The sequence below is a fragment of the Moschus berezovskii genome, chromosome 23 (genome assembly GCF_049115385.1).
Source record: "Moschus berezovskii isolate FMDL1 chromosome 23, NW_MosBer_1.0, whole genome shotgun sequence".
NCBI classification, from domain to species: Eukaryota; Metazoa; Chordata; class Mammalia; order Artiodactyla; family Moschidae; genus Moschus; species Moschus berezovskii.
The window spans coordinates 61316746-61330754 of NC_142482.1; the positions used below are offsets into that span (position 1 = coordinate 61316746).

Consider the following 14009-nt stretch of genomic DNA (forward strand, 5'->3'; position numbering starts at 1 on the left):
GCTTCAGGCTTTAAGGGCTGGGTCCTGAGCGGGCATAGACAGACCAGGGGCTTCAAAAGACAGGAAGAGGGCAGCCAGACTCCTCACGCTCGAGAAGTGGACGGACGCAGGCAGATCTCAGAGAGGGACCGTCCTTGTAAGTTGGCTTGGCCAGGAGATGCTTCTGTAGGTCCATGGGGAGCTGGGCTCTGAAAAGTGGCTGGCCTGTGGGTGGCGGCTGGGCAGGGCAGGCAGAGGGGTGGGGACCGGAGATAAGAATAAATGTGCTTTCCTTGGGTGGATGAGGGGCCAGGTGAGGGTTCCGGGGAGGGGAGAGAGACGGTGGTGGGATGGAAACGCGAGTTGCCACAGCAGGAGTGACGGCGTTAGCAGCCTGCCCTCACCGATGCCTGTGTGGCCAAACTCCATGCTGAGTGTCTCGGTGGATTGAAATAGCCCCTCCGCACAACTCCCCTGTTTCCCAGTGGAAAACCGGCATCACCCATATCTCCAGGGGAAAAACAGAAGCACAGACGTTGAAGTAAAATCCCCAGATGCCCTTAGGTTGGAGAGCCAGCATTTGAAACTAAGCTCCTAGTGGCTCCAGAGCTGGACTCCACGGGTGTGGACTGAGTGGCGGGGCTTGTGTCGGCAGTGGGGACTCGCCCGAATAGCTTGGCCGTGGCCCAGCGCTGCTGGGGTTGGCGGGGAACAGGGGGCAGCCGAAGAAGTGACGTGCAGGGAACCCCTCTCCCCTTGACGTTCTTTCTCTTTAAGGAACTTTATTTACAAATAAGGGCCTCTTGAATCCCAGACTTGATAAAGCCGGCAGTGATTCGAAGCAGGCTCCTCGAGGCCGAGACTGCGCCCCAGGTTGCCCTCTGTCCTGGTCTGCTGAGACAGCTGGCCGCCGCTGCGGGGGTGCCCACAGGGGAAATCCCAGAGAGACCACTTTCAAGTTCTGGAAAGTTCTTCCCCGAAAGCTAGCGTCTGATTGGGTGTTCCTTGCATTAACATGAAGTGCGATTGCCTATATGTTCAGAATTTGCTGAATCATCATCTGTAAGTGCTTCTTAAGGGCATCCCCCCCGGGGCAGGAGCAGAGATGCTGGGAGTGACCTGTGGAAATCCACACAGACCCTCACGTGGGGTTTGGTGGTGGTTTTTTTGGGGGGGGGAGGGGAGGGAACAGGATTGGGAAACGACGAGGGTTTCGGGTTTTTTTTTTTTTTCAAACCAAATACTTGAACTTTTAAAGGTTTTCAGAGTGAGCTATACTGACCTAAAAGACACTCCAATCCCAATGTTTTAACCACAAGAAATTTTGTTTCCCAGAAACCTACAGTGAAATAGGTTGGGAAGATAAGAGTAATATAACCACATCACTTCTTCCTAAAAACATGGACTTGACTGAGGTCTTAGTGTCCTGATTCGGTGCTTTAATAGGGAAAGGAAATGCAGCCTTCGCCTAAGAGATCTGCAGCGGTTTAAGCTGCTTACAGGTGGTTTTGTGGTTTCCTAGGCCTTGCCCATCAACGGTGTTCGGCCTCCCTGATCACACACCAGCCCCGGGGACCAAGATGGGAGAGATTGGGGTCTTCCTTGGCAAGCAGCCAGGCTCTGAGCTGCAGCCACTTCTCCAAGGTCATGGGAGGGTGGAGGGAGTGGGCCAGGGGTGCCCAGAGGGTTGGGGCAAGCGGCTTGTGCTGCAGCTTTCTGAACATTCTGAGTGGGCCTCAGTTCCAGTTTGAAGGTTTGGTATTTTCCACCCTTGACTGATGTTCTGTTAGCATTTTACTCCCTGCTGGAGCCTTGCTTCAAAGGAGATAAACGCATATGGAGGGAAGTCCAGGCCTCACAGCCGCTGGCCCCACTCCACGGCCGTGTCAGGAAGCTGGTCAGGTCGGAGGCTATGCCGAGACCCCAGTCGGTGTCTAGTGAAGCTTCGGCTGCATAGCGTCTTGTTTGTGCTTTTTAAAGGTGACTGTTTGCACACACATTCGGTCTGGGCTGGACAGCATGTCCTGCAGGTGACGTGTTAGTTTAGGTGGCAGACGGGGGCCAGCTGGGTCAGTGGCTCTGGCCAGACGACCTCACTGCCTCTCTTGCTGGGTCTTTTGCTGGACTCTGCGCATTTCTCATCCTGCGGGTCCTGGGAGGCAGTGTATGGGCTGCACTGCAGACCCCTTCCCTCTGGCTCTGGGCTGAGCTTGGCCGGTGGCGGGGAAGGAGTTTTTTCCAACTTCCAGACTCTCCCGTGCTTCCCAGGTGGCTCAGTGGTGAAGAACCCGCCTGCCAATGCAGGAGATGCAAGAGGCACAGGTTCGATCCCTGGGTCAGGAAGATCCCTGGAGGAGGGCATGGCAGCCCACTCCAGGATTCTTGCCTGGAGACTCCATGGAGAGAGGAACCTGGCGGGCTACAGTCCACGGGGCCACAAAGAGTTGGACACGACTTGGCGACTAGACAACAGCAGAGGCTCTCCTGCTCCTTGGCTTCTAGCCCCACTTCTATTCTGAGCCTACTGTGGCCGGTCAGGTCCTTCTTGTGAGACTGTCTCCCTGGTTCCACGCAGCCAAGAGAGGCTCCCGGCACAGCCGCCTCACCTCGAGGCCCTTCACTCTGACTCCATCTGCAGAGCCCCTTGTGCCATGAGAGGTGGCACAGCCTCTGGGGGTTAGGATGGGGACACCCCCAAGGCTGATATTCCGCCCGTCACAGATCCCCACTGACTGACGACGCCTCTGCATCACAGGTTTGGGCAAGTTTACTGGTCATCTGGTGGGAGACCTCTGCTCTGGGGAGAGCCAGGGCCCACTTGAACCCCAGGGGCTTCTAAACACGTGCACACATCTACACCTGATGGCCCTTCCCGAAGAGAGCCTGAGATTCACGGGACCCAGCAGGTCTTGCTTGGGACCTCCGTCCCCAGGGAGCCTGGGATCAGGGCCAGAGCTCTGACTTTGAAGACCATGTTTGCCCCCCATTCCTAATACGAATTTTCACTTAATGATTTTAGCAGCCACTTGAGAGGGAAAGATTTAGAATTGTTTCTACAAGCTAAGCAGAAATCCAGGCTCTTCCCTAAAGTGTCAGGACACAGGAGGAGACTGTGTCCAGTGGGCGTCCGGGAGGCAGGATGTGGGAAGACCCGCGGCTGCTTGGTGCCTGGTCTGTCGTCCTGCTAGTGGTCTCGACTCTGTGATGCAGGACAGACGGGGAAGCAGAGGGAAATAAAGAGGGATAAGTTAGACTCTGGTTTCCTTCACTTTAATAGGCCAGCTGAGCCGTGTTTAAGTTCATTTCTGTAGACGAGCTGGATTTGGACAGAACTTCCTATAGTCGTTCCTGGTAAGGGCTAAGTGACCACAGCACAAGTGAAGGGAAGTAACGGCTAAAATCTTGACAAGAAAATCAACTTCTGTTGCATTGAGCTCACAGCCTTGGCCCCATTTCTCTAACCCGGAGTGACGGACGGGGATGCTCAGAGGCCTGAGGAATCCTGAATGAGATGGTGTCCTGGAGCTCCCACCCCCAGTGTGTAGAAATTACATCCGTCTCCTGCACAGGCAAGGCCAGGCGCTACTGCTTATTGCTTTTTTAAAAAACAGATTTAAATTGAGAGGTGGTTGGCACACCATGAAGCGCGTGCCTGTTCAGTGCACAGGTCAGTGGGTTTTGGTATATCTGCAGAGTTACACATGTGGCCGCTGCACACACTGCATTTAGAATGTTCCCCTCCTCTGCCCACGCCCAATCTCTGCCATTCTCACCCCAACCTCAGGCAACCAGACCTGCTCCTCGATTCTGTTTGCCCTTCTGGGCGTTTCCCTTCCAGGTGGATGTCCAGCTGTTGGGGGTTCCAGGCATGGACTTTGTTTCCTCGGCAAATAGAGTCCAGCCTCTCTGAGAGCTCTCCTTCCAGGCCACGCTGGCTGTGCCATGCTCATCCTCGTGTGTGTGAGGCTTGGTCCGGGAGGGGTGGCGAGCGAGGGACGCCCCACCGCTCCCTGCCACGCCTGGAAGCTCATCCCTTGTGCTCCGCAAGCTCACTCGGGCCGGCCATGTGAGCGCCCACCCAGGGCGCGTAGGCCTTTCCCTAGTGCAGAGGACGGGCCACTGGGGACCTCCCTTCTGGGTCCGTGCGCGTCCTTACAGCTCAGGCACCCTCGTTCAGTCTGTGCTCCCTTCTGGCCACTCCTCCTCGTGGAGCTGAAACCAGCCTGCCGCCGGCCAGGCCCTTGACTCCCCCAGGCCACGGGTGAGGTCGAGGACAGTCTAGTTAACAACTCAGAGAAACAGCTGGAAGCTGCTCACCTTATGTCTGTGTTGACTCTGGAGCCAGTTCCAAAGGTCACAGCCTCCAAGCCATTTTATGCTGGGCGTGCCAAGGCTGAAATTCGGGGAGTTACTATTGGTCCTGTTGAATTACCCCCATAAACTCAGGAGTAGACTGGCCAGCAGGAATTGGCTCCCGTCTCACGTCTGTTGCGCAGCGGCTGTTGACCTGTGTCCCCTTCTCGACAGGACGAGGGGTGGGTGTGTGTCCCCTGAGGGCCCCTTACCCCTAGGCCTCCCCACGAGGGTCCAGGAGGGATGCAGACTCCGTGGGGTCCCCACCCAGCACCTGCTGGCTCCCGGGGAGGCCCGGTCCCGGGCCGCTGGGCCCCGGCCCGCCTGGCGACGGCTAACCACGTCCCGTCTGTGTGCAGGTTCGGCCGGCGGCCCGTGCTGCTCTTCTCCATCATCTTCATCCTCGTCTTCGGACTGACCGTGGCGCTGTCTGTGAACGTGACCATGTTCAGCACACTCAGGTTCTTCGAAGGGTTCTGCCTGGCGGGAGTGACCCTCACCCTGTACGCGCTGCGTAAGTAGGGGCCTTTGGGGGGCCTTGAGGAGGCGAGGGAGCGTGTGGCCACCGCGTGCGAGGTTCGGGCAGGCGTCCACGTGCCGCAGCTCTGGAGCGCAGAGGACGGCGTCTTCTGTGGCAAGGACCCTGCTCCCGGGCTGTGCATCTCACCTGCCCTCCAGCCCAAGCTCCGGCTCGGAGCCCGTGGGGGGTTGTATTGCCGCCTGGAGAAGTGGGGCTTGGCCCGCCGCAGGGGCTGGGGTCCTCCGTGTTGACATCCTGTGCGCCTCCAAACCCAGACGTGCCCAGGCGTCCCCACGCTTGGCTCCAGGGAGCAAACCAAGCGGCTCATGTTTGGTGTGGGCTCCGTGTTCTCATGGATTTCTTAAGAGTTTTCTTTGTTTGTGTTTTTCACTGAGGCCATGCAGGGTCCAACAGTCCCACATTCCCATGTGGCCTGAGTGGTCTGGACTTGAACCCTGAGCACTGGTGCTGGGAGAGTCAAATGGCGATCTTTTAAGGGTGAGGGAGCTGCGCTCTGTTGATACGCCGTGTGGGTGCCTATGTGGACTCTTCCATCAAGGACGCCTGTCTGGCTTCTTTTCTAGCGCACGGCCGCACACCCACAAGGAGAAGGAAAGTTTAGGTGTGGATGTTTATTTTCCGGTTTTATATTTTCTAATCATGGTGTGGAAAGAACTGTAAGGAATAATATGATTATTTATAACCTATTTCCTTTTTCTTTCCCTTTGACAACATGTGTAGGATCAGAGATTAAGTAGCAATTTCTCGAGGGGTCGATAAGTATAGCTCTGATTATCTTAAGGTGCGGCTCCCTTCGTTTAGTGTATGATCCCTCTGAATGACACTGTTAAATAAGCTGGATTTTATTCCCTGTTGTAGAGGCTAGAACTATAGTTGATTACAGCATGGCGCTGTCGTCACAGAGAAGAACAGGGCTACGGATATGTCCTCCGGAATCCACAGTCGGCTCTTCTGTCATCTTCTTCTGACGTTGACTTGGGTTGTGGTTTCTTAGACACCGCTGTTTTCAGGTTATTTGCATTTACCTTGGAAGCCTTGCTCTGGCGGGTTCTTAGGACTGTACGTGTCCCGGGTCAGCGGGTCGGGGTGACAGCCCTGTGGAGGGCTTGCCTCTTTGAACAGAGGTCTCGGGGGTGCGTGTTGAGCCTGAGCACCTCCATAGGAGCTGCCTGGGCCCTCCTCCCTCCCTGTGCCCGTGGTCTGCACAGAGGAGCGGCCCCCCTTTCTGGAGGAGACCCTGGCCCCTGTCTCGGGCCCGCAGGCCCCGGGTGTGTACAGGCGTGTGGGGTCTGCTCCCCAGGCCCCGTCCCCACGGGGCTCCGGTTCCCGCAGGAAGGCGCCCTGCTGTGCCTCCTTGAGGGCCCTGTTCTAGGGACATCTCTGCAGGCTGTCAGAATGGGACCGCGGGCTTCGAGAACTGAGCAGAGAAATAGCCTCCGTCTCACCACCCCAGTGCCTGTCAAAGTCAGCACAGAGGATGTTCACAGAAAAGAGCCTTAAAGCAAAGCTGACATATCAACTTTATCTTGCATGCCCACTGCTGCCAGCAACCGCAGGGAGGGCTCAGGGGACCCCTTGGCGCTCGGCGGGAGAGGAGCCCGACCCAGTAGCCCTGCTGGCCTCTGATCGGGAGTGGGAGGACCCGCACTGACCATCTCTGCAGACTCAGTGGAGATGAGTCTTTCTCCTTCAGCAGACCTGGAGAAAAACTACCCCCACGGCACCCTCTAAGCCTCACTCAGAATCGCCATTGGCCCTATGAAGCCTGTGACTGTGAAAAATGAAGCTAAGGGTGTTTTCCAAGAGATTGCACAGTGACTCTTGACAGTGGAAGTTCTCTTGTACTTCAGAACCATACAGGGAGTGTGCTTATCCTAGGAAAGCTTCGTTGTTACCTGACGGGTGCAGAACCAAGTAACCCAGGTGTCTGCAGACTTTCTTCTCTGAAGAGCCAGGTAGTAAATGTTTTATTCCATCGCAGGTGATCAGCTCTGCCATGATATCCTATCGTTGTTATTCAGTTGCTCAGTCGTGTCTGAATCTATGACCCTGTGGACTGCAGCGCGCCAGGCTTCCCTGTCCTTCACCATCTCCCGGGGCTTGCTCAAACATGTGTCCATTGAGTCAGTGATGCCATCCAACTATCTCATCCTCTGTCGTCCCCTTCTCCTCCTGCCCTCAATCTTTCCCAGCATCAGGGTCTTTTTCAATGAGTTTGCTCTTTGCATCAGGTGGCCAAAGTATTGGAGCTTCAGCTTCAGCATCGGTCCTTCCAATGAATATTTAGGGTTGATTTCCTTTAGGATTGACAAATGGTTTCATCTCCTTGCTGTCCAAGGGACTCTCAAGAGTCTTCTCCAGCACTAAGCAGTAAATAAAATGTAAATGATTAGGTGTGGCTGTGTTCCAGTAAGACCTTATTTACAGAAACAGATGGTGGCTGATTTGACCAGCGGGCCCGCGTATTTTTGCCACCCATAAGTGATTCTCTTTCCACTGACTGCTGGGGAGCTTGGAAAACTTTGAATCTTATCTAGCATGTGTGTGGGCTCAGCAAGCTGAGCTTTAAATGCTGGCCCCATTCCTAGTTTTATTTGAAATTTTCTGCTTTCATTTTTCCTTTGTCCCATTTTCATATTGCCGTAAATTCTGTGTTATTTTATTGTATGGATTTGTGTGAGCAGTCTTAAGTTTTCTCTGAAATGAAACAGGGCATAAATAAAGAGTTACATTTTCTTAGATTGGAGTTACAAACCAGACGTCACGGCAGATACCGCTGTGACGAGAATTTCCAAGTGTCCACTGGTGGCCCACTATCAAGTTGATATGATATGTGATATAGCAAAATTAACAGAAAGCAGCAGAATGTGATTGATTGCCTGGAGTTCACTGAGATAATATCCAAACAGCGTGAATCGGGGGTTGATTAAGAGACGGCGGAAGAACTAAGTTTGGGAAGAGAGGCTCAAAAAAGCAAAGAAAGTTCTAACTGGACAGCATCGGGGTGGGTGTGCTGTGTGCTGGGCGGAGGCAGCCCCTCCCTCTGGCGATCTTGGAGGAAACAGAGGCTGGTGATCAGTATTGAAGATCCCAGCCCTCGGTCCACAGGGCTGGTGACTCTGAACTTCCTAACCAGTGTGCTTGCTTCGTATACAAGTAGTACCTATGCTTAGTGAATGTTTGGCAATTTGTTTCGCTTGAAGGAATTTCTTGCTAACCCTGGTCACAGAGTTAAAATATTTCTCCACTGAAGCTTTCACACCGGAGGCGTTGATTATTTGGGAGATAAATGTTAAATGGCCCTGACGTTTTATCCCTCCCACTGGCAGGTTTTTATCTCACTTCGGGCATCTGCTGGAAAGGTCTGAACTTTCTCAGAAGAGACAGGATGTGGTTCTCTTTTCCGTCTTGCAGGTGCCTGGCATTGTAAGTGGGGAGAGCTGTGGTTTTGGCAGATCTCGTGGCTTGCGGAGTTCACTGTGAAGGTGGACTCTCTGTTTTGAGACGTGTTGCTAACGTGGGAAACTGTGCTTTTTTGTGCAGGGGTGCTTAAGGCTTTTTTGGCTTTGGAATTTTTCTACAGTGCATTCCAGTTGAAGACTCCCTCCTTTAAACTGTAGTTTCCTTAAATTCACCAAAGGGAGACAAGGTTGCATAATTAGGACATAAACCAGAGACCACTGGCATCTTCCTCTGGAGCCTGTACCTAGAAGCCCATTGGCAGTAGCCGGAGACGCAGCAATGCTGAACTGCGAGTGGTGGCTGCAGGCGGGGTCCGGCCGCCTCTGAGGCTGCGCGAGATGCTCAAGTAATTTAACCCACCTGGGCCACCCTGGTGGCCTCCTTGTATCTCTTTAGCTCTGACCAAAGAAGAGAAAAGAGAAAACCTTGACCTAGCCAGGCCAGGGGCAGGGAACCACAGACCAAGGAAAGAAGTGAGCATCCTGTTTCCTTATCTGCTTATGAAAATAAAGACTCACCAGAGATGAAAGTCCTGCCCATGTGCTTCTCAACGTGGGCAGCCATGACTTGCCATGTGATTTCTTTTTCCAGGGATGGTTCAACTCACAGACAAGGTGATGCAGCTTTTGCTAGGATGTGTCCTTGTTGAAAAGAAGCACAGAGAGAAAATAGCTCTTGGAGCTGACTTGCTGTCCGTGTGCTAAGTCCTGGGGGAGAGGAATGGTTTTCTTATACGTTTTCTGAATCTGTCCTTGTTTGATCTCTATCTCCGTCTCCCCACTTTGAGCACCTCCCCGCCCCAAGTGGAAGTGATGAAGCCTGCTTCTTAATGGCAGAGACCATACCTTAGTGATGGTGGGTGAATGAACACTCATTGTTTTTGTTTGTTGGCCTAACAGCAGTGAGCCATTTCCTTGAAACATTCTCTCAAAGCTTCACATTCTCATTATAATAACCCTCCTCAAACCCAGACAGCTTAAATAATTGGACGAATTTTACACATAATCAAGGAGTGACCAGAAATTTCACAGGTGACTGAGTTCCTGATTACTTTGCAAAGTGAGAAGCCGGAGTCTTAACTGGTAAATAATCTCAGGAGAGCCTTGAGTTTGCTCTGGGCGGGGTAGGGTGGCTCACGAGATGCTGGATCTGGCCTCTGGGTCATTTCCAGTGTGCTGGGTGATGTTCCTCCTTACTATTATGTGTCTTTCTTTTTTTGTTCAAATCTGGGACTTTGGTGCGCCAGGGTTCCTTACTTTTTAATCCAGTTTCTTTCTTTCGTTTATTTTTGACTGCGCTGGATCTTCATTGCTTTTGCGAAGCCTTTCTCTAGCTGGGGGAGCAGGGACCGCTCTTGGTTGCAGCCCACACGCACCTTTCGGAGCTTCTCTTACCGCGGAGCACAGGCTCCAGGCGCACGGACTCGGAGGTTGTGGCTCACGGGCTTTAGTTGCTCTGTGCTGCGTGGGATCTTCCCAAACCAGGGGAAGAACTGCTGTCCACTGCTCAGACTGGCAGAGATTGGCAGGCAGATTCTGATCCACCAGGGAAGTCCTGTGTGTATTTCTGTAATCTGATGTTTTTCTGAATACTCCTTGGGATGTATTTTAGTCACCAGGATTTTTGAGTGTCAGAGCCGCCGTGCTTATATAATAAGAAAACAATCCCCCGAACCATGCCTCTAGGTAGCGGGCTGTTGGGGCGTGGAGCAGGCATAGTGACTTCAGCTGGGTTAGGGCGCTAATATGTGCATCGCATTTGGGTGAAGGGACAGTTTCTTGAGAACGTGCTCTCGGCCACCGTGACCCATCACCTGTTTGCACCCCCCCACCCCCGTCTTCAGCCGCCCTGCCTTCTCAGCAGCTGCCCTGGGAGCCCCAGCCCTGCACTTCTGGTGGGACTGGACCTGCCAACCGGCTTTGTCAGCCAACGCAGTGAGTCATAGTTTACCCAAAGCCTTTGGCATGCTTTTTTTTTTTTAATTTCAGAAGAGTTTTTGTTTGATGCAGGTTCCAAACGATACGGTTAGGAAATCAGAATGGACTGAGGCTCTCACCGTCCTTTCCTTCTCTGGAAACACTTTGCTAACCCGGCAGACAGACCGTGATCAGTGAAGAACAGATTCAGAGGAGGAAGGTGACAAGGCCTCTGTGTCCTCGCCCGCCACCTCCCCGGAGCCCCAGCGCCGGTGCCCCCTTGGGGTGCCAGGAGAGGGCAGGGGCGCCCGGGCCCCTCCCCTGAGGGGCTGGTCTGAGGCTGGAGGGGTGAGCCGCCCAGTGGGGAACAGGGAGACGCCCCCAAGGACCGATTTTTCTAAGTGGTGCCAGCTCTTCAAATGAAAACGGTGACCCCTCTCCCCCTTCTCACCTATTAGCCGCGGTGCAGATGTAAATTGAGACTTCATGCTGAAGACAGCGCAAGCGTCTGTGTATCCATGGAGCACGCGAAGGCGCACTGTGTGTGTCCACACCAAAGGTGGAAAGACAGGGGCAGAGGAGAGGGCCCTCGGCTGGTGGGTTCACCGAGGCCCAGGCGCCGTCTTCTGCCAGAAGTTAGGGCAGCGTGTGTGTGTGGGGGGCTTCAGAGTGCGTTTTCCTCTGGGTGTTTTGAACTTGGTGAAGATAGTCTGTCTCAAAACTGGCAGGGAAGAATAGAAAATATTTAGCTGTGTGGCATTCTAAAATTACAGCATCTGAATGCCTTTTCCAGCATGCACGTGTGCTTAGTCGCTCAGTTGTGTCAGACTCCTTGTGACCCCAGGGACTGTAGCCCACCAGGCTCCACTGTCCATGGGATTTCCCAGACAAGAATACTGGAGTGCGTTGCCGTTCCCTTCTCCAGGGGATCTTCCTGGCCCAGGGATAGAAGCCTTGTGTCCTGTGCTGCAGGCAGATTCTATACCACAGAGCTTCCAGGGAAGCCCTCTTTTTTTAAGCAGTGGAGGAAAATATTAATATTAACACCATGTCTGTCATTAAGGACTAGGCATTTCCAGACACACTGATTTAGCGGTGGGATGGTAGTGGTGGCCGAGAGCTTCATCTGAAACGAGGTGTTCACCCAGCAAGAGGGAAGCAGGACGTTCTGAAAATCTGGAGACCTGGGTGTCGTGAGAGCTCCGTGGTGGACCGACTGCACCTGCCACAGCCAGTTTTTCTCTGCGCCTCTGTCTCCATCTCGCTAAAGTCAGGGCACAGGTGTTCAGTGTGTCCCGTGGAACCACGGAGCTATGGAGTCGCTTCTGGAACCATCGGTGGAGAAAATGAGTAGAAAACAAAAATGAACAGACTCCAGGTGTGGACCCTGAATGCCGCGGTCCAAAGAAGAAACAACAAAACCAGGCGGAAACCCCTGCTGCCCGCCGCCTTCTCGCTGGGGAATTCCAGGCTCAACCAGGAGCCTCCTCCGTGTTGAGCAGGTCCTAGCCCCCGGGGGCAGGGAGGACAGGGAACCAGGGGTGCTGGGCTCTGAGTGGCATCCCCCCCAACCCAGGTGGGCAGCCGGGGTCACTGCCGTCCGGAGGCTGCCGCGCGTGGGGACTGGAGGCCAAGGTGATGACGAGGGAGGAGGTGAGCGAGTGGCTGGATTAACAGTCCTGCTTCCCGGCCCCCTGGGCCAGGCCCTGCCCTCCCCCCGCAGCCCGTCCCCGCACCCCGACCCTTCTGGGAAAGCCCGCCTTGCTCTCTGCAGCCTCCTGTCTTGCCACATGCTTGCCAGCTGGGCTCCCAGGTCTGTTCTGGGAATCCCGTGAGACGCTATAGGAGTTTCTTTCCTCGTCTGGAAAGACAAGAAGGGACAAGGGGCTGGAAGCCGGGCTGAGGAGAAGTGACAGCAGCATGAGGCCGACTGTTCTTCACTTTGAAACAGAAGAGAGAGGAGACAAGCGTCACCCTGGGAGCAGGTGAAGACCAGGCTGCTTCAGAGACATCCACAGCCAAGTGGATCTGGTGGGAGGTGCAGTCATGAGCGGTTTGCCGAGACGCCTATTGGCCAAACCAAAACGAAACAAAACACAGCTTTGGCTCTGAGACCAGAGAGAAATGTGACTCCCGGGATGAGGAGCCATGAACGCTTGCTGTCAGCGCTGGTGTGACTCTGCGTCATGCCGGAGCAGCTGGGCTTCAGAGAGTCTCCGTTTCACTTGGGGCATCTTGTAAAAACAGGATGCGTTCTTCCCCACTCAGCAAGTGTCTGAGGACTTCCTGGGTACCGGGGGGCCAGGATGAACTTGAGTACTTGCTATGCGCTGTTAGGGGCTGAGCATGCAAAGGCAGCCTGCCTTTCTGCCCATCAGCAGACGACTGGTTTCAGAAGACGTGGTGCGTGTGCATGATGGAATATTACTCGGCCTTAAAAAGAAGGAAGCAGTGCCCTTCGCGGCCACACGGGTGGACCTGCTCGCAGTGAGGTCAGTCAGACAAGACAGACATCATGACATCACTTACATGTGGAATCTAAAAAATAATACCAGGGAGTTTATTTACAAAACAGAAGTGGACTCTCAGACGTAGGAAACAAACTGCCTACAAGAGGGAGAAAAGAAAGCGGACGGGATAGACTCGGAGGTTGGGATCAACAGATGCACACTGCCGAATACGAAATGAACGAGGCCCCACCTTAGAGCGCAGAGAACCAGAGTCAGGGGCTCGTAACAACCCAGAGTGGAAAAAACTGAAAAAATATATAACTGAATCACTTTGCTGTACCCCTGAAACCGAAACAGCGCTGCAAATCAGCTCTGCAGATTAAAAATCTACCATCACATTCCTCCTCAGTCTCTCCTTTCTACTCCTTAACATCAAAACACTGCTCGGCACCATGCCACACACACACGCGCACGCACCCTGCCTTCAGTGTGAGCAACGTAACATCCCTCGAAGGACCCAGCTGCCTCTCCAGCTCTACTGCAGTTCTGAATTCCCAGCGATCAAGCCAAGATAACGCACTGTTTTAGGCGACTTCAAGAAAAAATCTCATTACCGTCTTGCCTTCTAACTCGGTTTTTCCTGTCCAATGATAAGGAACATTTACCATTGTTACTTTCTTGCACAACAGTGCAGATGCCCTTAAGCCCCTAACTTATACACTTAAAAATGGTGGCAATGGTAAATTTTATATTATATATGTTTAACCAAATTTTTTTCTAAAAGTTATTTCCTTCCTAAAATACTTGACATGAAGACAAGGTGGTATTTTTTCTGGGAAACACAGGAATTAAAAGCTATGCTTGAAACGACTTAGATCACATTGATCACTGAATGGAAGTTGCTTTTGCCCCAGTTACCTCTGACCTACTGGGCGACCATTGCTCCATCCGCAGCCTGCATTTCTCAATCCTAGGCCTGCATTACTGGCCATTCTCACTGGCCCATTCTTGGCGCCCTGGTTATCAGGCTGTCCTGACTTCCCACTGGTCTCTTAGGCTACTGCTTCCCGCTTCCTTCCACCCACTTACTTCTCCTGTCATTCGGGCTCTTGGCACTCTCAGCTCTTTGGGAGCCTGTGACTGCCCCCCGAACTTCTGGACAGACGATTGCCTGCTAAGTCAACCCCCTGGGGTACCCTAAGGCACCACACACCCGTCGTATCTGAACGTGAAGCTGTCTATCATCGCCCCCAGCAACCCTGCCGGAGGAGGGAGAGGCCAGTGGCCTCAAAATCTGTAGGGTTTGGA

General features: G+C 53.5%; 1 protein-coding gene across 2 annotated transcripts in view; it reads left to right on the forward strand.

The window, feature by feature from the left end:
• Window positions 1–14009, forward strand: part of SLC22A23 (solute carrier family 22 member 23) — a 132111-nt gene that overhangs the window by 41468 nt on the left and 76634 nt on the right. The window contains exon 3 of one of the 2 annotated variants that reach the window (XM_055407209.2): window positions 4692–4846. The exons of the other annotated variant lie outside the window; for it this stretch is intronic. Coding sequence (XP_055263184.2) covers window positions 4692–4846 — 155 coding nt within the window. The remainder of the gene's footprint in view (window positions 1–4691; window positions 4847–14009) is intronic. 2 annotated transcript variants of the gene reach the window in all.